The sequence below is a fragment of the Neopsephotus bourkii genome, unplaced genomic scaffold (assembly GCF_033783945.1).
Source record: "Neopsephotus bourkii isolate Nb327-2 ecotype Australia unplaced genomic scaffold, CSIRO-AGI_Nbou_v1 NB_991, whole genome shotgun sequence".
Classification (NCBI taxonomy): Eukaryota; Metazoa; Chordata; class Aves; order Psittaciformes; family Psittacidae; genus Neopsephotus; species Neopsephotus bourkii.
This window is the reverse complement of record NW_026901483.1, coordinates 1,818,185-1,844,382: the sequence shown is the minus strand read 5'-3', so window position 1 is coordinate 1,844,382 and position 26,198 is coordinate 1,818,185. Positions and strand designations below refer to the sequence as shown.

Below are 26,198 nucleotides of genomic sequence, written 5' to 3'. Positions count from 1 at the left end.
CATTTTGCTAGATTAAAATAAAAATCTACTTTGGGCCATTCAAAAAGGCATTCAGCCATGCTACTAAACCGCAATAAATATCCTCAAATACTCCCTTATAGAAAAAATAAGCATTTTAAATGTATTAGAAAATTACCTTCTTTTTGTGTGTGTATCTATGCATGATAGAGCCCTGTGATATATAAAGAGTTTAAAATGTAAATATTTAGTATGAAGAACAAAGAACTACATAGAAACTATGATCTTTCTTCAGTGTCTCTAATGAGACATACTTCTGAGAAGTATTAGATATCCTTCCTTGGAAGAGTACCTTACTGCTATTTTGAGGGAGGGAATTAAAAAGAAAGGATTTTCTTGCAGGATTTTTGGTAAATCCATTGTTCCCACTCAGTTACAAAAAATATTATAGATCAAACTGACTGCATGGACTAATAAAACAGCAAATAACAACAACGCTGATCACTGCTGCTAATAACAGTATCAGATATACCTTTACAAGTGGCAGCAGCTCTCACCGAGTTCTGAGTTTAACATGAGTTGGAAGAAACATTTCTTCTATAAATTGTAGTTGGTTTGGCTTCTAACTTTGAAATCAATAGCAATCAAAATCTCAGCAGGCTGCAGAATTTACTGCCTCCTTCCTGTTAAGCTTGAGAACACAATCCAATGTCTCCCTCCCCTCTTCAAGTTTTATTTACAAATATACTTATTCAAAATAGAAATGCACTTTCCCAGCTTTACTTTGATGCATTGATATGTTTGCTGCAGGGAGTTTCATGTTAACACCCCCAAAACCAGATGCTTTTCAAAACAGAGGATATAAGGTAAAAAATGCTATGCTTTCATGGTGTATGATCCTAAAAATCTAAACATGGATGTTATGATAACGGGGTACCTGCAAAAAAAAAAAAAAAAGTACTTGCTTTTTATGTTTTATGTATTTCAAGAAATAAAAATGCAACAAAGCTACAAGGCAGTTTATTGTTATACAAGAACTATAATTTTACCTCAGGTAAGTTCAAAAATGGAAAAAAAAAGTAAATCATATCCATAACTTACAAAGAACTGAAGAACTTAAGAACTGAAATAGTTTTCATCCAGTTAATATGGCAAAGAAAACTGTACCATATGCTTCTCAATCCTAAATTGCATTTTTTTCACTTCCACTTCAACATGCATTAGTTTTCAAAGGGAGAGAAACAGAATTTCTAACAAACAATAGAAATCAGTCAACAATACAACCAAGACATCTTACCTTACAGAAACAATAAATCTGATATGAATCAGACTTTTCAATGCAGATATGAACACAGACCCATGCACTCGCATGCATTCTATGTTAGTAGGCAACATCCTGCTACTTTCAGCCATAATAATAAATCCACACTAATCCAATCAGGAAATTATGTCAGAATGTGATGGAAAACTACATCTGCAAAGGCCTCTGACGTGGCACTTGAGATTTTGATAGAGTTATCTCATAACATGAAAAATTATACACCAACAAGATATTCCTTATCTCTCATCCCATTTCTATCCCAATGTAGCCTAGGTTCTGCCCATGATCATGACCCTGCTTATGCAAACCCTGGCACCTTTGGCTAGATAATCACTAAGATATACAGCACTGAATAGCCAAACTATAGGTATTTTTCATTTACCTGGGGGGCAAGAATGAATACTACTATTGTACTCCATTAGTTTCTTTCAAATACTTTAAGATGTTTTCATTTAGATCAGCAATTAAGATCTTAAATACCACCTTATCAAAAGATTGACTTGAAAATAGAGAGCAATTTGAGTGTCCAACACCCAAAAAAATAAACTACCGTAGCACATGTAAGCCAAAATGTCCTCTTAACTTCATGTCAGATCTTCCAGTACAACTCCAATAACAGCACACTCCCAAATAAGGTGGTAATTTTGGTATATCATAAAATTAAACAAAATATTCAGATTTATGCTTATAAGAAGCTATTCCAGTTCTACCAGAAAATGAGCTGTTATTTGGTATTTAATTGTAATCAGTTTATATTTTAATTTTTAAGTGTTATTTAATACAAAATAACGGTTAAAGAGTTCACGATAGTATCCGGTTAGAATAAGAGGATTTTTTTCTCCCCATGAATTGCTTCTCCCCATAAAGTATGTCTACGTCATGGAAGACATATTTTCATCAGTATTTCCAATTACTCCAATACTCTAAAAGCTCAAAGGAAAGAATGTTCCAAATTCCATTCGCCTGTTTGAAACACTCTGTCTTCGGGTCAATTGTTTATCTGAAGCACACATGCGCTAGTGTCTGCATAAGACCAGAATTTTTCCCCAGTTATTGCTTCTTAATAGAGGAGGAAGAGAGAAAGGAAGAATCCACCCATCAGTGACTTAATACAAATGTAGGAAAAGTATTTTTGTGGGGGAAAGTTTATGACTGAAGTCGTTCAGATCCATACTCGTGTCAGTGTGTCTGCATGCCCGCAACTTGTTTGCTACTGATGCACACAGATAAAAGGGAGGTTTTTTGTACAGCCTAGACAATAAAAAGGAGGAAATTCTTTTGAGGAAAGGTCTTAGATTCAAATTTCATGTCAGACTCTGGTGATCATATCAAGAACAAAGTCAAACAACATCACAGCCCAGAAAGAAACAGAGAGCATAAGCAGAGGGCAGTTCATCCACCTGACAATCATGGACATCTTCTCCTGGCAGGGAAAGGATGAAAACTGTACTGAGAAAACAGACTGAAATTCCCCACATGATTCTTAGTTGCCATTCAGTGACAGGAAATCAAACCTCCTATCTTAGGTATGATGGGTCAGTTTTTACTGGAAGTCGTTTGGCTTTAATGAACACCTCCTATAAAAGCAAAAAACATACAAAATACAAACAAATAAAACCTATTTAGACTGCAGAAAGTCAGCAGTATACCTGGTAACAGTTACTTAATATCCATCTGTATGAATAGAAGTAACTGAACTTTATTTACATGTGTATTTATGAAATAAGCAGAGGCTCACAATTTAGAAGAAATAGAGAAATGTCGTTTTTGTGACAGTTTCAGTGGCAAGATTCAAGAGATCAACTCCATGTAACAGAAAAAAAAAAGTATTTTAGTAAAGTGGAAGACAATGTAGGAATGAATAAAACTGAAACAGTGAAAGAAAAAGAACTGTAGTTCAAAACTGTACTTATCATACTGCATCCTAACCTCCAAGTTATCAAGAGTCACTTACTAGTACAGTGAGAACAACATACATTCTCAGAAGAGAAGACAGACCTTTCCAAATCTCTAATTAATGTGGTCAAGTGAAAACCTTAGTGTTTGGCTATCTTTCTTAGCCGATACATAGGGTACTAAGGTAGAATATGACTGTAGGTATATGCCTATGTAATACATACTGCCTATAAACTTTGTTAACTGTGATGAATGCCTCATGCACCCTCACACACACCCTCATGCTCTTTCTTTATATACACATGCACACAAAATACATACATACACAATATACATATATTTATAAGCACTATCTTGCTCTCTTTTAGCGCTAAACACTGTAGAAACATTCACACAGACACGTAAACAATGTTAGAAGTGCAACTCCTGAAATTCCTGCTGAGACCAGGTTTCTTTGAAGAAAACCTAGGCAAAAGAAATGTACTGGTAAGCAGTATGAGGTTTCATAAGCAGCACACTTCTGTAGATAATTGGTAAGCTTTACAGTATTTGTGTGGTGAAGTTATGTTAATAATCATAGCTCCTAACCAATGTAAAAAGTATCAGTATACATATAGCTTTGATATTTTGCATGCATTAAGCAAACAGATTAGAGGTGTGTGTAAAAAGAGTGCTTCTCCAGAAGGTATACAAATATAATCTTCAAATAAAATTTATTTTAGAAATAAGACATAAAAGGAACAGTGCTCCATAATTCAATAAGAAAGGAAAATATATATATTAAAAATATTTGTTAAAAAGATTTTACAAATAATACTTAAGACCAGGAATTACCATAAATCTATGTCTTATGGTAAAATGGGAAATCACTGATAATGTGTAACAAAAAACCCCGCAGCATTACAGTTTATGTTAAAAAAATAATTCTATTTACATCACAAACCAGCTCTGTTCCTGACAGCACCTACTGCCCTTCAGCTGTCCTCCACTCCAATTCAGAAGGATTTAAAGCTTCCAAAGTCCAATATATTTTCTGATATGATAGGCAGCTTTCATACAAACTGCAGATAGTATGCCACTGCTTTTCCTTGGAGTGACTCACTTGATATCAGGGCACATCTGAGATCAAGTGGCATTGAGCTTTGGTAGACTCACATCCATATGAAATCCAGGCATTGACAGTATGACACAGGATGTAGAAAAGCAAACCTGAGTCGTCTTTGGCTGCTGGCACCGTAGGGCTAAAAGCAGTGATGTGATTAATTTACTCTGTGAAGTGGCAACAAATAAAGAACTATTCTTTTTGCTGGGCCACACATAGCACTGTAACCAAAACCACAGGCTAGGACTTGACTGGCAGACACAGACCTGTCTAGACAGGGCTGGAAACATGCACTGGATAGAAGGAAGAATCTCTTCAGAAGTTTACTGAGATGATAGTGAGCAATAATAACTGCATTCTGAAGTACAATAAAAAAAAAAAAAAAGACCAACTTAGAAAATACAACTAATATTCTCAAGAAAATATCATGAGTTGTCAATTTCAAAAGCACCATTTGCTCAACTCAGTGATTTCTGCTCTTAATTTACTTGACTTGTATGCAGAGAACAGGACTTCTGTAGGTGAAAACATTTGAGAAACAGAGTTGGTTTTGACACATGTACTTTGACTCAGGATCTTAATATTCATTTAAAAAACCCAAAATTGAACATGGAATGTTTTTGACTGGTCTCCATTTTGCCTTCACATCCCTGAAAGTGTAGAAATTTACATTCAGCACACATACATATTTGGTCACTATGCATTAAGCTTTCATTAAATTTTCATGAACGCATTTTACCATCAGAAAGAAATGAGCTCTCTGAACAAGACTTATGCCAGTCTATGAAACAATTACTTTTTTTAAAGTGATACTTACATGTAAAGAAGAAAACAAAACAACCCACATAGAGGAAAAACATGAAACTGTACCACTTAAGAGGTCACTGGCCTTTCCCCCAGTGCAATTGGAGGGTTATTGTATTTGGCTGTGCTGACTCAGGAAAGAACTAAAAGAGATTATCAATTTGGACCAATAAACTGCTTGATGTACCTTTTATTTCATGCATGTACCTTTTTTTTTTTTTTTTAACTTTCAAATTCTTTTGGAATTATTCATTGACAGACCAGAATGATTTGACCAGTAAAATACTAGAAGAAATGTAGACCTTCAGCTACGTTAAAAACAAAACAAACAGGAATCTCACAAAAAAATACTTTGCTCTGCAAGCACATAACTGGCACATTTAAATTAAAAAATATTTGTAAAAGGTTATCTTCATACTCAGTGTAAGAATGTAGGCACTTCTAGAGGGCATGCTGTCCTAACACCAGAATAACCTGCTAGAGTATAATTATACCTTTTCACTACCAGAGTAAAAACTGAGGGCAAATGGATGTCCACTTGAGATGACTCAGTTACATGCTTAAGGTTAGGTTAGATTAACCTAGTTCATTATCTCAACTCAGTATCCTTTGATCCAAAAAAAAAAAAAATAGAAAGGAAAAAAGAGTAAAATACAATATAAGCATTGAAACTATTTGGTGTTTTTCTTATTCAAGCATTAATTTTATGTATATGAGTCTTCTTACTGAGGAAATCCAACCAAATTATCATAAAAACAGAAATCCAAAGATTTAAATACCATAGAAAAAAGAGAAACTGAAGGTCTGTGAAATCCTGCTATCTTCCTGACAAACAACTCTAAGGAATTATACTTAACCAGTACCTTTGAATGCTTCCCATCGCCCACTTAAGCTAACAACTTCAACAGCAATAGGTAGGACCAATCTTTGCTACATTAAAAACTTCTTGGATAAATTCTTGCTATGTTAGGAATGAACTTTCAAGCCAAAGCAACTGGCTGAATTATGGCATTGGTCAATAAATATCATTACTGTATGTCTAATCACTGAAAGTGTTGGGTTTTCAGTTTGAAACATAAATGCTGCAAGGGTATGATAAACAGGAATAGCAAAACTGTCTTATAGATACATAAACTTCCTCCAAAGAAAATTATTTCATTATCAGAAATGAAAAAATCTTCTGTAACAGTCACAGCTATAATTATGCAATACAATATGCTGAATTACAATACGTACTTCATTATTAATAGGATTTATTTTACAGATCAAAGAGCCAAATACACATTTTTAAAAGAGCCAGATAGCAAATGTGGAGCAAACTATAGGCAACAGTCATGGTAGACATTCTGCAGTCCAAGAACTGAGGCAACGTGATTATTAAGTACAAGCCTATAAATATCTTTACATCAAACATATAGTAATGTGTAAGAATTCCATGTTGTAGTCTAATTCATGAATCATTAATAACTTTTTCTTTAAAAGAAAGTTATATATACTGTATACATCCCAGTTAAAAGCAGTGTCTGTATTTCATTTTATTCTAGCAAACTAATGTTACATGTCTTCATATAAGTGCAGAAAACAGGGTTCTTTATACTCCTTTGCTTCCTAAGAGATTTCGCATTGCATATGAAATTCTAATATAATAGATGATACATATTCAGCATTACTCCCTAAAATGTGAGGCAATATACAAGAACCTGCAACCAACCTGCAAACGAAGCTACAAGACTCAGATTTTATTTTTTGATGAGCCGTGCTAAATAACAAATTATCACGTAGAAAATTTGAATTTTTAAAAAGTTAACTACATAGAGAAATAATTGGCGGGGGGGAAGGGGGGAACCAACGTTAGGCCATTTTCTCCCCCATGTGCTGGCTAACACTGAAATATGACGTATGCTATTTCCTATTTTATCACACTGAAAACCAAGTCACTGGACTCAGGACTTTCTTGTTTTAAATAAAAGTACTTCAAAAGGTTAAACGTACGGTAGGTTTACACAGACATTAGCCAGACTTCAGCAAGCAAATCGAATTTTATTTTTAAAAGTTAAGTGAATACTTTCCAGTTACTTAAAAGGTGATCATTTATTTATTACAAAATGTTGTGGATAAGAAAGCAGGAAGTACTCATTTTTTACTACTACTACTGTGCCTGTAAAATGAGAAAGCAGTGATTTGATCAATTCTATTTATGATCCATAGCAGCAATATCATCATTAAAAATATTATGGTATAGATATAAATAACACTTAATTCTTAACATGGATAATGATGCTATAAGTGCCAACAATTTGGTTTTATTTTAAATGCAGGGAGTATAAAGAACTTTACATTCTTTTTTTAATGTATGAATAAAATTTATTGCTCCCTTTAATATATTTATAGAAACAAAGTTCCTAATTGTTTCAACTAAAATAAATAAAGAAAAAAGAAAACTGGGACAAGAGGATGATTACAAGCAAAATAGGTTTACCATAATCACCAATTGTGCAGAAGGATGGGTCACATTACTTTTTTCTTAGCAAAACTACATTATAGAACACTATAGCACAACGTACTAAAATCTCTGTCTTTGCTTTTTAAAAAAATCTTGCCCTGGATACCTTTCAGTAGGGCAGCTTGAACAGTTCATCGTCACTTCCAAACCCCTCTGGAGATCAGACGATAAATTTCTTCGGCAACCAGAGACAGGACAAAGGGCTTTCTCGTGCTATTTCCTTGTTTTCATGTTTGCTGGCTTAACATCATTGTGTACACGTACGACTTCAGTATATAACATCAGATGCGATGGCGTTCAGAGCTGGCAAACAGAGAAACAGCATGAGAAAAGCCCTTTCCTGCATAATTTTCCCCACATATTGTAAAGTTTGTCTCCAAATTTCTACCCTGTCAATCACTGCATGGATTTGAGAAGTACTGAGATACTGCGGTTCTAACCAACCTTTTTTGATGTGTGTTGTGGTTTTAGGTTTCTATACACAAGCAAAGACCTGCACACATCTATACACCCATAGTAAAAATGCTGAAAAAGAAATTGCTTCTAGGTATGGCTTTTTTTTGCTTTGTCAGCTTGAAACCCCGAGTGTTGTTGCAAGATTACAGCTATTCAAAGACTCCCATACCACCTAGAACATGTTCTACAGAGGTTTAGCAGACTTCATTCAAGAGCATTGATCCTAAGAGCATAAAAATATTTTGATTTGAAGAGATATTTTGCATCCTTGATGTCTATTTATCATCAACAGAGTTAGAGTCATTAAAAAACCCAAAATCACATAAATTAATCCATTCCAATCAATTATTTCACAGGAAAGAAAACACCATCAATACCACCATCACCAAGATGCTAGCCACTCCCTGGTCAGGAAATTGCTATCAACTGCAGATTATTGAGTGCAATATATGCTGGCAGAAAACAGGAAAAGAAAGAAATGCAAAAATTAGGCTCTATCTAAATCAGGCACCATTGCTGGCAATGGTGTACAGCTCTAGGCCATTTAAAGAAAAAAAAATAACCACAAAGTTGTATCATGAGGATAAGAGTAAACTTTTCAGTTATCCCACAGAAAAATGAAGGCAAAATGCACTTAATGCTTAAGAAAATCTATGCTGCTACTACTCTAAAGCAAGCTGCTATTGAAGAGAGAGTTGTGTATAACTCTAGCTTGCATAAAAATCACCCAGTTATGAATGCTGGAACTTCCTCTTCCAACTTCAGCATAAACTCAGTCAGCAAGCTCTTACTGGGGGCCAGGGGCAGGGGGGGGGAGCCTTTGATTTCCCTGAATTAGTTTTTACTTGAGTGTCCTACTCAAAATACTTCACTTTTTAACTTGTACAAATCATTTTTCTTTATGTCCCATTTGCGACATTTCCTTACCCTACTATGAGGCAAGGGGGGCCCATTCTAGATATGTCTACACTTTTCCAGTGAAAGGCATGTGTTAAAAGAACAATTCTAAAGTTTTTCTTCAAAGTATTCCATGGAGGAAAAGCATTTTTTGACCAGCTTTATTTCAGTAGTACTGCACAACTCAGTAGCTGCTCAGTAACCTCCATGCTGCACTTTCACTTATCCTTGAGTTAGAAATTCTCCAGATGGGAATGTCAGGTTTTTTTCCTGAAATGTGTACAGATGGCAGTGTATCAGAGCTACCAGAATATTAAGAGAAAATAACAAAACTATTTAGAATCATAGTGATCAATTTTTAAATGGCTTATACCAACAGCTATTAAACTGATTATTTAGAAGATATTGTTCTTTGAATATAATTGTATCTGCCAATGCAAAGTTACCAGTGTTATTTCTAAGCCCTTTTACATACCAGAAGCATCAGCACTGACTACTGATGAGCACTATACTAGGTTAAACTCACTAGTCTCATGTTATTAAATGAAACAATAAATCCTGAAGCTACAGATTTACATAACAGGTGACTTTTTAGAGCTATTAGTTTCAGGAACAGTGTAATATTCTCTCAATTCACATCCTAAGCACACTGTTCTCATAACGAGTGGGAAGCTATAATGACTCTTCACTACATTTCAAATCAGAAAGCGAAATATACCATGACTGCAAGCAGGTCTAAGCAGTTACTAACAGAATCAAAACTGTGACTGTAGGGGCCCAAAACGTAATCTATTTTAAATGAAGTCTACTTCCCATTCAGATTTCTACAGAATATAAAGTCTCTCTCCAACCAGTTTCTAACAAGTGCAGTAGCGATCACTGTCACCTGAAATTTCTGTTCATAAGTATGGATATGTTCTCAAATGATAGAATCCTGGCAACTAAAATGAACTGATGAAGATTTGCATTAGCAAATAAAACCAGTGTGCATGCTTCTTCACCCCCTCAACAGCTTCCCAAACTTGGTATAGTGTGCTAGCAGTGAAGCTAAATTAGCATACAGATCAAAGTTCCCTGTGAAGCATGGAGAACCACCAAGAAGTATGTAACAGTAGATTCATATCACGATTGTACTTCCCAGGTCTATCAGCTGAAGAGGTGCTGCCTTCACGAACACTCACCCTTCTTCAATAACACAAAGTCAGAATAAAACTGGCTTTTAAGTTGTAAATGACAACACAAAAGGTCACAAGTCTCTCCCTCAGTGACTGGGTGTTTATTTTCATATTTCAACTGTTCCTATATTATGCATTATACTACTCTGAAATTAAAAGAATGTCTGAAATAGCATTAACGAAAAGAAAGGGAGAAGAAGGCAGAAAATGCATGGGAAGCTCTAATGAACATCTGTGGCAGGAACTTCCTTGAACCAAACTGCCGCACATCATACTGTACATGGTTTGAATTGACAGGCTGATCCCTAGACAGGTATTTCAATTGTCTGAACACTGTTTCAAGTACTTGAGCAAAGAATATATATTTAAAAATTGTGTTATAAATTACATGAAAACTAGACTGGAAAAAACTCTCTTTTCTATTCATCATTCCAATGCAAATGCAAAAAAGAATTAGAAGATTTGCGTTGGTATGGAATAATTCATATAGTCTGCCCTCATTGAGGTAAATGTCAAAAGCAATGGAGCTTTTCCAAAGCTTGCAGACAGATAAAACTTTAAAGGCGCTGTATGCTTTTCTACCAGGCCCATGACTACCAAAACAATGAAAATCTTATGGCACTGAAAGTGAATTTCATTTACAAGCTTCAAATACACAAGCTTGAAAATTTTTATTATGAATAAGAAGCTTGTTCAAGGAATTATCTCTACTACATCCCAAAAGAAAGCACGCTATTCTGCAGCTCTGCTATCACTAGTATTTCAGAATAGTATTAATATCTCTCTCCTTTTTTCTCCTTCTCACATACACAGGGGACATTACATTAGGACCATACTTTTTCCTCTTCAGCTTCCTGTAGTTCATGATTCAATGTGTCCCCAACTGCTTCAGGAGTCTCTGATTCCTTCTCCATTAAAATTTCAGTTGTTGTACTGCTGTATTTATTTTTCCACATGACCACTAAAGAGATATTTTGGGGGTTTTAGTAGAAAAACCTTTGCATCTTCTCTTGCACGCTTTTTGAGTACAACTGTTGTAATGACTTTCTGTCATTTTATAGATCACTTAGACAAATTTAGCAGTAAAGCAAAGACATAATTTCCTTTCTTTAAAGACCTGAATCGATACCATTCGGACACACAAAATTTAGAGCTTCAACAGAAAATATATATTTTTAGCTCTAGCTCAATATTACTTCAAATATCTGAGTAGAAAAGCCTTGCATGAACAAAACTAAGAACAGTTAAGATGTGTTACCTCTTAATAGCAGCATGCAGTAGAAACAGAAAAGTCATCTTCACAGTGTATGCAATCTTTTTCAGCCTCCTTCAGAATGCTTTTGTTTTGTAAAAGGGAGGCATTACAGTAATTCTTAGTGGTAAAGTAAAAAATATTTTTACTCACATTAGACACGTTACTTTCATTGTTCAAACTAGCACACCTCCCTTGTCAGCTGCCCTCCCTATCTTCCAATTCTCCAGCCTGGCCTTCAGTTTCCTGGTAATTCAGAGCCCGCACAACACACATGTGCATCATTAAGCACAAACACCCTGTTAGTCTCTGAGGCTGGAGGGCAGTGGGACAGCACAACAGCTGAACCATTGTGGCAGAAGCTCATTTTTGTTTGCTTGGTCTTTTTACAGGCTAACAGTGACAACTCGCCCTGAGTCACCTTTTACAGCCCCACCTGAGAAAACTGTAGAGACTACCACATACAAAACCAGGTTAGAAGGAAGACTGACTTATAAGATCCATCAGGGTTTAAGAAATACTTACTGTACTTGGTTTTACTTATGAAATACAATTCTGCCTTTGTGATCATGGTCCAACACAAAGGATTTAAATCGAATAGATTTTCTTGCCCAATTTATGTAAATAAATTCATTAACGAAACTACTTTTATTTAAATAAGGGTAAGAAGTTGAATTCACATGTTCATAGGTTGATGTTGCTTTCAAATTTGTGTAAAAAGCCCTTGACAGTGAGCAGTTATACTTTCTCCAACAACTTTCATACAGAAAAATACATGTAAAAGGATAGGCTATAGATTTAACAAAATCAATAGGATCATAGAATCATAGTACATTAATCTCTTTTTGATATATTCAGTGCATCACATTAATATAATTTCAGGTACAGCTATATGAAGATTAGCTAGTATTAGGCAATGAGCACTTAAATTAAAAAAAACACAACTCTATTCTGCTCTTCCAGATAGGAAGCCCCTGTCATTGACCTTTAAGGTACGAATAAAAGTAAATGCTCTTTTCCCCAACCAACTTCTGCAGAAGAGAATTGCTTCCATTCTGCTTTAAAAGCCCCTTTGGATGGAAGAACTATGTTAGTGAAAACCTAGAGTCTTAGGATCTTGCTTTGTTTGCAGCATTACTGCTTGACAGTGTATTTGAGCAGACAATGGAAGAACCTTTCTGGCTCAGAGGAACTATACCAGAACTCAACTGAAAAATCACTTAGATGAGACCTACAGAAATGCTGAGGAGCACTGCTGTAGCACTAGCCTCCTCAGAGTTATGATAGTTCAAACAGATGAACAAATTGGCAAGAAGGTTTTGTAATGTGTAATTTAAATTAACACCTTCAAATACCTTTAATAGAAAATACTCAAACCTCAAAAAGCTGCATTTTTCAGTGCTGCCACATCTTAGAAATAAGAAATTCTCTCAGCCCCTCCCCTTCAATTTTTCTGTTAATGCACCTCAGAAAAAGATGGAAGTTTTCTAAAGCATAGTGATTCAGAATATAGCACACCTTTGGGTTGGTAAGGAAAACAGACAAAACAACCCGACCTGCAAGTTTCAAAGATATGATGGCTACTTTAAATGAGCAGCTTTTTTTGAGGCAGATGTTGTTATCACTTACTCCACCATTATCACATTTTTTTTTGTCATGGTAATAAAACAAAGCCCACAGAAAAAAGAATCAAAACCTAGCTAAAGCAAGAAGTCTAACTGGCTCAGTCATGCTGAGGATTTGCTCCCAGGCAGTAGTATTAAAATATATTATCAATAATATATTAAATCTCCTGACATTTTTCTTTCATGATTAATTCCTTGACCAATTAAAGCTTAATTAGAAAACTATTTCACTGAAAACTTTGTGATACGTGAAGAACGAAGGAAACACAAACAGCAAAGCTTTATTATTAATAACATTGTCCAGAATAAGGGCAGTTATTAAATTCCATTTCCAATGACTTAAAGCCTTTCTGTAGTGTCTAGAAGACTAAAATGTACTTTGGTTCTCAATTTATTTTTAAGATGAGGATTCTTTAGACATTTCCTTTGCTACATGTACTGGATTTCTGAGAAGCTACTATCTGGTTTATCAGGCAGAGCAGCATAGAAGTCAGAGCAATTATACTGATGCTTCTCATTTTCCCCTAACTTTGCCTGCCGACTGTGTTTCTCCACCACATTTAAATAGTCCAGTATGCTTCTAGTCTTAAAATGGAACTGAAACTCTCAGAGGAAAATCCTTGCCTGCTTTTGAGAGACCTTGAAGTAAAGCTATGCCCAAATGAAGGCTGCAATTCCAGACTCCATTAATATTAAGAACCACTTATCAGATCCTGTAAGGCTTTATTGCTTTCCACCTGGCCTAGATTACCTCAATTCCTGAGCACAAAATACTACAGAGGACAGCACCATAACCCCTCTGTGCCTTGCAGGGCTGCATGAGGTACTGCAGTGAAGCAGGCAGTGCCATGCTGCCATCTGCAGTTAGTAATACCCACCGATGGCATAATTCTCTGCTCGGTGTCCCTACAGCCAACAAACATTTCATTTTCTCTCTTAAAACTGATGAATCTTAAAATGTTTACTCTTCAGTGCATCGACCTCACATGCACTTTCAGACTTCTAATCCTTGCAGAAAAGGTTATTTTGCAGTGCTTAGATCTAGAGTTACAGGAATGGCAAAGTAAGAAGGGAAGGAGAAAGAGAACACCTTAAAACCTTCATTACCTGTCTGGTGTGTATGGGTCCTGGGGTCTTGAAGCCTCCTTGACAGCTGCATTCAGAAACACTGTAAGGGTCCGAGCTGCTTGATGAGCACTTGGAAAGTGAGTCACAGCCCACCACAAAGGTGTTATCTAGAGGCAGTTCCTGAATGACATGGTGCTTCTTGGGGGGTACAGGAGTCTCAGGTTTAATTTGAAAGGTGGGCTGTGGAGAAGCAGACTTGTAGTGCTTTGCTAAATCTGGGCTATCAGGCTTAAATGTGGTTGGTGTGGTGGCCCAGTTATACTTTCCCATAGTCTGTTCTTCTAGCTCTACAGGAATGTCTAAAGTGCCATTTATGTGCTCGTGGCCAGGATCATCAGGCTTGGATTCTTCAATAGTCACAAAGTTGAGAAGGAGACTTTTTGGAGAGCGCTTCTTCTTCTTCTTCTTTTTCTTGATCTGCCTATTCTCTTGGTTTGGGGAAACCCATTCACCACTCTGCTTGTTTTTTTGGACAACCTTGTGCCGAGGTGTCTGGCGGCACCGTACTAAAGCAGTAACAAAAATTACCAGAATAACTGTCATAGTGCCTGCAATAATAGCAATGATGATCTTCACATAATCATTGGTTTGTGGGGTTATTTCCCCATCCCCAACATTCTGGCCAACTGGAGTTTCCATATTCCTGCGCACTAGCTCTTGTACGTAGGAACTGTTGGTGACTGTCTCGTTGACAAATAAATGCACAAGGGCTATAGTGTAAAGAGACTCTGGCTGTCCTAGGTCATTGACTTTTATCACCAGTCTGTGCAAGCCATGATCTGATGTAATTACCTTCTCTTTCAAAGTTATATTGCCTGTTAATTGGTCAATTGTGAACAAGCCCCGTGAGTTCCCACCTATAATGCTATAGCGGAGCTCTGCGTTCATTCCTGTGTCATTATCAACTGCAAAGACTTTAGTAACTACAGACCCTGGACTGGCTGATGTTGGAACCAACTCATATGAGTAATTAGATGAAGGAATAACAAAAACAGGCCTGTTGTCATTTACATCAACAACATTGATGGTCACTTTAGCAGTTGAGGAACGCTGTACTCTTCCTCCATCCACAGCTTTCACCTGGAAAGTATATGACCCCTGCTGCTCCCTATCAAAGGTAATATTAGGTCTTATTACACCAGTAAGTGGATCTATAATGAAATTATCTCTACCATTTAATATAGAGAGAGTAACCGCAGCATTCTCTCCTGAGTCAGCATCTGTAACTGTGATAAGCCCCACTGTGCCATACATTGGTAAATTTTCTGGTACATAGAAATTGTATTCATTGTGTGTGAAAGCAGGGCTGTTATCATTCTGGTCCAGGACAGACACTGTCACAGTAGCATTGGTCTGCAAGGGTGGTATCCCATTATCCTTAGCCAGCACAGTGAAGGAGTACCTGTCTTGCTTTTCTCTATCCAGCTTTCTCACTGCTGTCAGAATACCTGTACGGCGGTCAAGGTTGAAAATAGGGGGTGCATCAGAACCCAGAATATAGCTGATCTCAGCATTGCGCCCACTGTCAGCATCTGTAGCACTTATCTTGGTTAGCTGAGTACCAGGAGCGTTGTTTTCAGGGATGGAAAGACCTATGATAGGCTGTGTAAAAACTGGGGCATTGTCATTCTCATCTTTTATTTTGATGAGGAGCATTGCAGACTGGTTTAAGGGAGGTTTCCCTGAATCTGAAGCCACTATTTTAATGGCATATTCCCGTGTGGCTTCATAATCTAGGAACGTAGCTGTCTCCAGAAGAAACTGATTATCAAACACGGGCTTTAGCCTAAAAGGAACATCATGATCTGTAAAACAAGTAACTTTTCCATTCAGATCAGCATCCTTGTCCATTACTGTTATCAGTGCAATTTTCGTATTAAGGGGAGCCTTCTCAGACAAAAGTACTGTCCCGTTCACTGGATTGATGATGTATCTCGTGTCTATTGATGGGACATTGTCGTTAATATCTGTAACATTAACAGTCACTGTTGCTCTTGATGGAGTTGAACTGCCATCACTTGCCAAAACAATCAATTTGTGTACAGGAGATTCCTCCCTATCTAGTGGTTCCCTTATAGTGATGAGACCAGTGGTGTTATCTATGGCAAACAGCCTTTTGGCCAAACTGGAGATCTGATTGCTGAAATAGAAGTGGATTTGTGCATTTGAGCCCAGGTCTGCATCAGTGGCATGAAGCTGAGAAACAGAGGTGCCCACTGGAGCGTTTTCTGGGACACTGACTTCAATGTCATTCTCTTTGAAGACTGGGCGATTATCATTCACATCAGTCACTGTGACTTGGAGGATGGCAGTGCTAGATCTTGGGGGGCTTCCACCATCTTCAACTTTAATTTTCATCACATAGGTATCCTTCTGTTCCCTATCCAGGATCTGTTGGACAATCAGTTGAGGCCACTTATCTCCTTCAGGTGTCTCAGTTATATCAAGACCAAACACGTTTTGACCCTACAAGACACAGAAAGAACACTCTTTAGCATGACGGTATATGTAAATAGAGAAATATCTCAGTGTTCTGAATTTTTCACTGAATATATATTTTTATATATACTGTATACAGGAATATACATTTATATTTACCTTTATTTTGCAATATCTGGTTTTACTTTAAGCTTCAGAGTCTTAAGAAAGCTTCAGAGCAAACACTCAAGAAACAGACACTTTAGGAAAAGGTAGGTAAGGGGCGGAGAGGGAGGGAGAGAGATGGAGGATGTTTTCTTTTGGGTTTTTTTTTAATCAGTTTCTCTATTTCTACAGAAAAGCTATTAAATACCTGGTCAGAGGGTTCCTCCATTGTATGAGTGAGTACGGAAAAGAGGAATGAAGCCAGAGTTCAGCATATGCAAAGCAAGATAGCATGCACACAGTGGAGGACTTAAACCAATATTCAATTTCAAGGAAAACAAGAAAAAGAGTTTCTGTTTGTGGAGCAACCCTGAACAACATTTGAAACTATTAGCATAAGAAACCACCACCATCACTGAAGAGGCTTACTACCTAATTCAGGTGTTAGATGGTAAAGATAAAACTAAGTCATAAGTTGATTACGAATACACTCTAAAACATCTTCAAAGCTATTCCTTTCTTCATCATTCAGCATTTTGCATTTGTAGTGAAAAATACAATCCCAGGAAGAAAATATGATCTATTTTAATTTCAAAAAATATCACAGAACTACGAGATCAATCTTTTTCATGGGGTTTGCTGAACACCTAAGACCCCTGGAAGAAACGCTACATATATTGCACAAACAGCTTCTTTTAAAAAATAGCATTGACAGAAGTAGTCTGCTAAAATAAAGATTGGAATCTAGAAGTAGATTCCCTCTTCTACTGTCTCTTCAGACAAGGAGGGCTTAAGAATATCACAATTATTGTCTCTTCTCATATCTCTCATCCTTCAGAGGAGGAAGGGATTTAAAGGCAGTCTTCCAGCCATGTCTTCCCTTCCCCAAGGGCAGAGCTAGAATGCAGACCACTAAAGCTGAATGTATAGGATGAACAGAAAAAGAAGGCATCAATAAAGATGCTGACTAATTAGGATTTTGGTTTTATCTGCCATACCTGTAATAATGAACAATAGCATCCAGCCTGGTTCTGTTTATTGTGTTTGTCTTTCACCTTCACTTATGTAATTATGCATGTTCAAAAGTGGTTTAAGACACTTCAGACCAAAGGGAAAGAAAGTGTTCCCAGTGTGCAAGGCTCTTTATTTCTTATTACTTGCAAAAAAGATTTGTATTCGCTGTACTCTTCTAGCCATCATTAAGGGGAATGCATTCACAGGTCTACTTTGGCGTAAGGCTGCAGTCTTTCATTGATCTGTTTTCTCAAAGCCAGAATTTGACCCTACCTAAGTAATCATTTATTTCATGGAAAAGAACTATATATCCGCATTTCAAAAATTACTGTGCCACTTGCCCAGTATTTGTGACATTAAGTTGCAACTAGGGACACTCTAAAGCAAACTGGAGCCCACTTTGAAACAATAAAACAAATACAGCTTTGGCTTCTTTACCAGAAGCCATATGAAAATATAAACCTTTTAAATTGTTTCCAAATCAAGATGCATATTTTGTAGCAATTAGGTTAAATTTTGGGATAGTAATTCTTTGCTGATCTCTCCATAAAGGCAGAGTTTCCTCTTCAATCTGGCTAGCAGTTAACTGCAATATATCTCAGAATTACTGAGAAATGACAAATTCTGTATTCTATACTTTAACATAGATTTCCAGGAAAAAACCAACAGAAGCTAGAGGGGGGAAAAAACCTGCCACCTATCTTTTACTTCTTTATTTGTATACAAGTTGACAGATGGGCACTGATTATTCAGTCATTAGCTCCCACAACTACAACAAACATTTCTTACAGACTTTGAATATATGTAGCTATACATATGCATACCCTTTCTGCTTTTCTCTATCAACTATGAGAAAGATATTTTTCATTATGACATACAATTTTGATAAAAAATAGAGCTTTAGTTCCCTATCACTAGCAATAAACTCCTAGAGAAACAGAAAAGGCAGCAAAGATCTCTTCCACGTTAATAATTAACAGTTGAGTAATTTCCTATGCTAAAATATTATTCAAGAGTATTTCTTGCTATTCATTACAGGTTTATACATCTTTTTAAATCACAAAAAAAGAAAAAAGTTACACAAAATTATACTTTTGCCTAGTTAAAGCAAGTCTATTTCATGTTGCTTAAGTTGGTGTGACATCATGCTGCATTTTAACAGATATTTTCTAAGAATGAAGAATTCTCCCATTCCTAATACTCCAAAAAATAATGAAACCTTCTAGAAACATATTTTTAAGACTATAAATATCTAATACTCTCCCTCATGAGCAAATAAATTGAAAAGTAAACTTTCTGAGAGAAACATGAAGAAAAACCTTCAGGATTAAATTCCTGATGTTGAAGTAAATGGCTTTATCATTGGTAAAACCTCAGTCAAATTTCCAGTAGGGTAGCATTGTTATTTGGACTGCACTGTACCTCAGTCACTACATTATCATAGCGAGCTGAAGGTTTAGTTCACAGTAGAAAGGATATGCATACATGGGAAAAATGTTAATAAATAATTAATATTTATATAGTACCTTTTGCCATTAAAATGACTGACTAGTACAAATAATCTGCTATATTATCTCCACAACAACAGAAGGATGGGAGTGAGAAATAAAAAAGGCTGAGCGGTTTTAGTCTATAAAAGACAGCTTAGGCAATGTAACCTACCTATTTGAGGCAAAACAAGATTATGCCCATCTCAGAGCCAGGATTGCTTTACAAGGCTCTAACCCTGATGACAAGACTCTTCATCAGATCAATATGCAAATGCATTACCTTATTCAATTTTCATAACATACTTTTCAGTGGACTCATGGCCAAAGTAGTTTCAGAATTAATAAAACTGGTTTTCATGTTGAACACTCCCTACTGTGTATTTACCTGATCATTTGTAATGGATCCAAAAGTCCTTTTCGGAGCTGTTTTGGGCTGTCATGTAAATAAAAAAAATAAAGAGTTTTTTTAAAAAATGAAACATTTAGGTAGATTAATAAATACATAATCAATGACACACGGACACTTAATGTGATAAGCTACAAGAGCTTCTAGTACTATGGACAGGACTGCATGTGACAAAGCGCACCTAAAGTCTATACATAACTCTTCTCTAGATATACATATTGCAGTATTACACTATGTCATAAAACCCATGGGGCATTGACTACCTGGAGATTGTCAAGAAGAAAGGGGAAAAAAACCACAGCTTCTAGTTAATGCTCACAATAGTCCATTTGTCCACCACTAACTTGACAGAAAGTAGTTATTTCTCAAAGAAATAGGGAAAGGAAAAATTTTGTACTAAATAACCGTATAAAAATGACTGCTTGTGAAACAAAGCACTCTGAAATTAGTCTATCGATTATTCTTACTTTCTACATTATAAATTATGTGACCGTATGTAACAACTATACATTGTTAACTAACAAAGTAGATCCACACTGTGCTCAATCTTCATTCAAGAAGAGCATTATGAACCTTTCAAGACAGACACAGGAGCAGACATATCATTGTTTTGTATCTACAACTTCATGCCAAACACATTATAGGATGCATGTCTTCAGTTCAACTGAATCTTAAAACAGAAGTCAAGAGCTAGACAACACACATCTAAAAAGCAATTAACAAACGTTCTATACTAACTCACTTTAACTCATTCCCATAAGCACTGTAACAAGCTAGAAGTAATACGTGTGCATGTCAACAACCCTCTTAAAACCAGTTTCATGATTTCTAAAAATCTTACTCTGCCTGAAATCTAGACCGAACAGATAAAGAGTAACTAAATTCCAGCTAACCAAATAAGAATACTGGGAAATAAAATAGACAAAATGTTAAAAAGAGATTAAAAAATAAAACAGGGAAAAAACCCACCCAAAACCAAATATCAGCTTCCCATTAGAAAGTAATTCAGTAATTAATAATAAAAAATTTGGCTGAAATTCTATCTTGTGTCCAAAGAACCCTAAAATCTTTCCAGAAAATAATGCTTGTTCGCTAACTGGTATGTATTTCTGATATAGCAACATGGAAAATCTTTGCAGGTCTCCTGCAAAACTACACTATAGGTTCCAGCCATTATTTCTTTGCCTGTTTTTGTGAAGGCATATGGAACCACTCCGTATCTGCACTGTTATATCAGAAAGTGTAGAGCAACATGATTTCAGCTCCTAATAGAGCTACACGTAGAGTTTCTCTATATGTAAAACACTGCCAAAGATTTCCTCTCCATATATACAACCACATACAAAACCTTATTCATCCTATGAAGCAGACAGAAAGCAAAATGCTGTTGAAGGGATCAATAGAACATAAGGATAATAATAAACCATTTCATGAATAATGAACAATTTCATACTGGAAAGGATCACTAAAAAGTATAATATGGAATGAAGCAGCAAACAACCAATGCATTTAATACTGATTTTCTGAAAAAGGTAAAAATGGCTAGGAGTTATACCTAAACACAAAATTACCTCCTTGGAAATACAAATTTAAAGTTACTACGAAAAGACTGAAACAGTTTAAGAACTTCTTCACTTGAGCCTCTTAATCCTTTTAGATTATTTGTTCCTTTCTGGAAAGAGTTCTTCTCTATCTTGTCATATTTTGGACCTTGTCAACTTCACTTTCTAAGACAGGAAAAAATATACATCTAATGCAGACTATTTTTGCATTAAATCTTGGCACCCAATTCTCAGAGTTATTTTTTAGAGCACGTTCATCTCCACTAAGGAAAAACAATTGGAGACAGTCAGTATTACATTTGTAATATGTCTAATGTTTTGCTGCCCTTATTTGTCCAGGCTACACTTAAAGCAAGCCTGAAACTCCATCTCTAAATGGTATTAATATTAGTAATCTACAAGCTTTACAAGGAAGAGAACATGAAAGGCAGGAAAGTAGGAATACACACACTTAACATTTTCAAAACTGCACCAGATTTTAAGAGTAACTCTCTTCCCATATCACATCTTTGGTCTGTCAAGTGCTGTTTCAACTTTGGGTTTTTTTTTTATGGAACCTATCTTCCCTCTTGAATGATGGATTATGATTCAAAACAAAAACTCCACCACCCAAAACTTTTCTTCTAATAAAAAATCCTTTCATGTATCTAATGACAGGAGTAATGGTGTACCCACATTACTGCACTAATACAATATAAAAATCACCAAGATAATTGCTTGCAGAAAAGTGGCAGCAGGAACTGGGCTGTCACTTGAATAATCTCCTGCCATGTATCACAGACATGCAATTATATGTTTGAGCAAAATATGCAGCTGCACCACAAAACTTTAAGGAATTTATCTTGACAATACTCCTGCTATATAAATAGTGGTGCCACTATCTAAAGATGGTAAACTGAAGTACAGGGACATGTTATCAGTTGTCCAAGGCTTGTAGCTTGTTTGAAAAAGCCAAACACTTCTGAATTACTAATCATGTTTTAAAGTAAACTTGAGAAAGTAAACTTTAGAATTTTACACTTTAAACAAGTACTCTTTCATTTAGAGACATCCTTTTCAAAACAAGAAAGGTCAATAGCTGCAGGTATAGCAATTACGGAAGTCCCTCTTAATCTCCCCCACTATACCTGCTCAGAAATATTCAAACAACCTTATGAACAGGAAACTATATTTTTACCACACCTCAAGGTGTTCAGATTAAGATATTAAATACATTCAAACTTTGCTGAAAGATGAACTGCCATCTTTCCACAGCTAGATAAGGCTCCAGATACCCGACTTGTCCTTCAGTACCTTCCCTTTGTAGTCACACTAGAGACATTCCACTAAGAAAAAGAGGATTTATATTAGGCTACAATATATTCAACCAGTGAATTTTGATGCTTGCATTATGTATGTGTGACAATCACATATTCACTCATTTCTTAGTTGAGAACATCAACGTAACAGAACCAAGTATCTCTAAAAAGAGAGAAATAAATGAGTCCCTGCTTCAGTAACGTAATTCTCTAATGCATCACTGTGCTTTCAGAATAACAGCTAACAGTTCTGTATTGCTGTTCAGAACTGCTCCTAAATCACAACCTCATTTTGCTTCAACTGCCAAAGTATCCTGGGCTCCTAAATGAACATTTTTGAGCCCTCAGATGAATGCTGACCAGGTGTTACAGCAGTGTGAACCTCTAATACCCTCCTATTCTCTACCTACTCTATAATCAGATCCATACTTTCAGGCAGAAGAAGATTAAAACTGACAGTGACTTGCATAACAAGAACAGAATTCATATACAAGGATATAGATCTTTCTAAAGATTTCTTTACCCTACATGAGAGACCATCCAGTATCCTCAGCTTTAAGTCATTTCTGTGGAAAATGAGTGTGATGAATACATATGGACTTGGCTTGTGAAAACAAGAGAAACAAACACAAAAAAACCCCAAACTGAAAACCTCTGTCCTTTGTTAAAGAGGAGTACAAGTATTTCAAACCATTGCTCATTAAATTAAGATATTGTTATTATCTTATTCCCTCTTATACACACACACATCTAAGGTGCCCGATTTCTTCAAATACATGGTATCTTCATTAAGACAAATATATATGCTAACTTTCAGGGCTGTAGTCTTCCCAATAAGTTCCTTAGGAAGATCAACTCATTTGATCTGAGGCCCTTTACACTAAAGTTGAGCTGTGAGCAAGACAACTGTATCTTCCCTTTATGTTTACACCTTCAGGAAAAAAACACTGACAGAACTTTCATCTGAATGGCAAGAGTAACTCACACACACGTGCTTCTCTTCAGGGATCCTAGCATCCAGAAACACAAAAGACAATAAATGAGTAAGACAGCATGTTCTCTGGATTTACATCACAAGCACATTTTCACATGCAGAGACCATACTTTAATGTGTGTGTATCACTGCTTTATAAATTTTGACATTAAAAAATACACAGCTTTCATGCAAAAAATTCACAATTCATGTGGGGAAAAAATAATAAAACAGAATGAGAAAAAACCTACTGTAAGAGTTCACTTCTTTCATTTTGAGTAGACATCCCCAGTTTTCATAAACCAGCTTTAGGAATCATAGGCCTGTTGCCAGAAGTGCTGAAATGAACATGACAGTAAGCCTTGCTAAAGGCCTCCACTCTTTGCAGGGTTTTGTAATACACAAAGAGAAAGTTTGTGTGGGACATTTAACTACCACAGCATCATTTTTGCTTCTGAAAGAAATGAAGCTATGCTTTTCCAAATAATCAAAACTGATCCTTTTTATATTATTGCGAGAGAAAAAAAAAATAAAGTAGAACTACCATATTAAACTGTAAAAGTATGTGATGTACGTAAGTGCAAGATGCCACTTCACTACACACTGGAAGATAATAAATAATACTGCAATTTCAAAGTAATAAATCAGGGACGGTTGCTGAGAAGACGTACGGTATGACAGTAAGTACTAAAAACAGTTCCAGGGAGACCGGATTCTAAAACTCATCAAATGAAAGTCTTTTCACCACAGTGATCACAGAATATAATGGAGAAGCCAAAAATGTGTTTTCTGGTGCTGGATTTATCAGGAAGACAACTTGTCTTCTTCTTCCTCCAGTGTTACTGACTCCTATTTATCTGAATCACCAGAACAAAAGCAAGATAAAAAGAGGTACTATAAGGCAGTACCTCAACAAAAAGGCAATTGGGAAAAAACCTTCACACTACCTGTGTGTATTCAAAGTTCTAGTATAAAAACTGTCGTGAATTTCTAGTTGACAAGTTATATTTCAAAACCAGGCTCCCTATGAGTTGTTTTGGAACAAAAATCTTAAAAGTGTAATTGATACATAGGTTTGTAAGTAGTTATACTCAAGAATATATTCCTTTCTAAAAACATGAACAAAATTCCAATTTACTCTAGTTGAATGCATGTGTGCTACTTCTCAGACTTACAATCAGTGATGAAATTGATACAATTGATTTGCAACAAAGTAAATCAAATTACGCATATTAAAATTGCATGTTTACAGGAGAAACACTAAACACTTCTCATTCCATTCCAGCTTTTCTGCTCAGTTTTTGTTCACTGTTTATATTCTCTACTAGCAGTTCAGTCTTGAGTATTGACTATAAATTCTGGTTAATAGGCAGGGATTTTATTCTCCAAGAACAAAAAAATGTAAAAGAAAACAGAAAACCATAGAACAACAGAAGCCAATACTTAAGCATGAACACCAACTTCAGGAGGTAAATATAATATCCATCTCCTGTTGCAACGATCTAGGTAAGTCCCACCAAGAAACATATATCCTCCAGTAAATTATTAACTATCCTCTGGGGCTGAAAGAATGTCTCTCACAAAAACTGCATAGAACAGTTAATCTCAACAGCTAAGTGGATGATAGGGTGTATGCTCACAGGAAAGCTAACACCAGAATAAACAGAACTTAGCAGTATGACTGACCTCACAAAACTGTACTATTCCAGAAAAAGCAAGTTAAGCAAAGGTGGTTTCTGGGCAGAAATTACTTCAACCATTTGTGTAATCCAACCTAGAGGCAAAAGCAAGCTTTCCCAGCTCTGCATCCACTCAAAGATCTTCCGAGATTAATTCAACCACTATCCTAAACCAGATGTTTCCAAATAATAGTATGCATGCTGTTTATGGTGCAATAAGACTTTATAATACACACACAGAAACTGGACCTATGGCCTTGTACTTAGTTAAAAATATCAACAGCTTTTGAGCAATCAACATGATTTCAACCACCAAGGTCTCAGTGTGGCAAACAAGAACCGAGAATTCTTCCTAGATTCTTCATAACTACTCCACTATGACAACAACCTCAGATTAAAGAACTACCACAAGGCCCACAGAATTAATCTTGTTTTGAGACACTTTCTAACAAAGACGGCATCTCTCAGCTACTCACAGGTTGGAACCAGGAAAATGGTTGTAAGAAAGCACCCTCTGGAAATAATATGTTCTCAATAATTCAATGAGAAGCTTAGCCTTTCTGTTCTAAAGGCATGATAGAAACAACTGAATCTACCAAACCAAATCTATTCAAAGAAATCAACCTAAAAGTCCAGCATAAACATGTTAACTCATGTCAGCTCATGTCCACCAGCTAGGAAGCTGACCATCAGCAAGGAACACATACACACCTCAAACAATTTAACTTAAATATTCCCTAAACAATTTTTAATATAGACACAAGACTTAGCCTAAAATCTTAATTTCTACATTTAATTTCTATTTCTTTATTTTCGTGGGTTTAATGTTAATTTTTAATGTGTTTAATGTATTGTTAGGATCTTGCATATTAGTTAAGGGATTAAGCTATGAACAATTTGTATATATATATAAGGGATTAAGCTATGAACCACTGATATAAATCAATTTGTTATGTTGACAAAGCAGTGAGCTAAATGAACAGCTGATTCTGAATTGAAGATTTTTTTCAGGCACATCACTATTCTTAAAACATGCCTAGGACATTCTATCAACAACTACATCTGTGATTAGACGT

At 35.9% G+C, this 26,198-nt stretch overlaps 1 protein-coding gene across 6 annotated transcripts in view; it reads right to left on the bottom strand.

The window, feature by feature from the left end:
- PCDH11X (protocadherin 11 X-linked) overlaps nucleotides 1–26,198 on the bottom strand; it is a 488,779-nt gene that overhangs the window by 399,013 nt on the left and 63,568 nt on the right. For 4 of the 6 annotated variants that reach the window (XM_061359684.1, XM_061359685.1, XM_061359682.1 and 1 more), the window contains exons 3-4: nucleotides 19,590–19,637; nucleotides 14,097–16,583 (exon numbers count right to left, since the gene is read on the bottom strand). In XM_061359684.1, coding sequence (XP_061215668.1) covers nucleotides 14,097–16,583; nucleotides 19,590–19,637 — 2,535 coding nt within the window. Of the gene's footprint in view, nucleotides 1–6,314; nucleotides 7,888–14,096; nucleotides 16,584–19,589; nucleotides 19,638–26,198 lie in introns of those variants that run through there. The other 2 variants (XM_061359687.1, XM_061359683.1) reach the window with 2 other exon arrangements.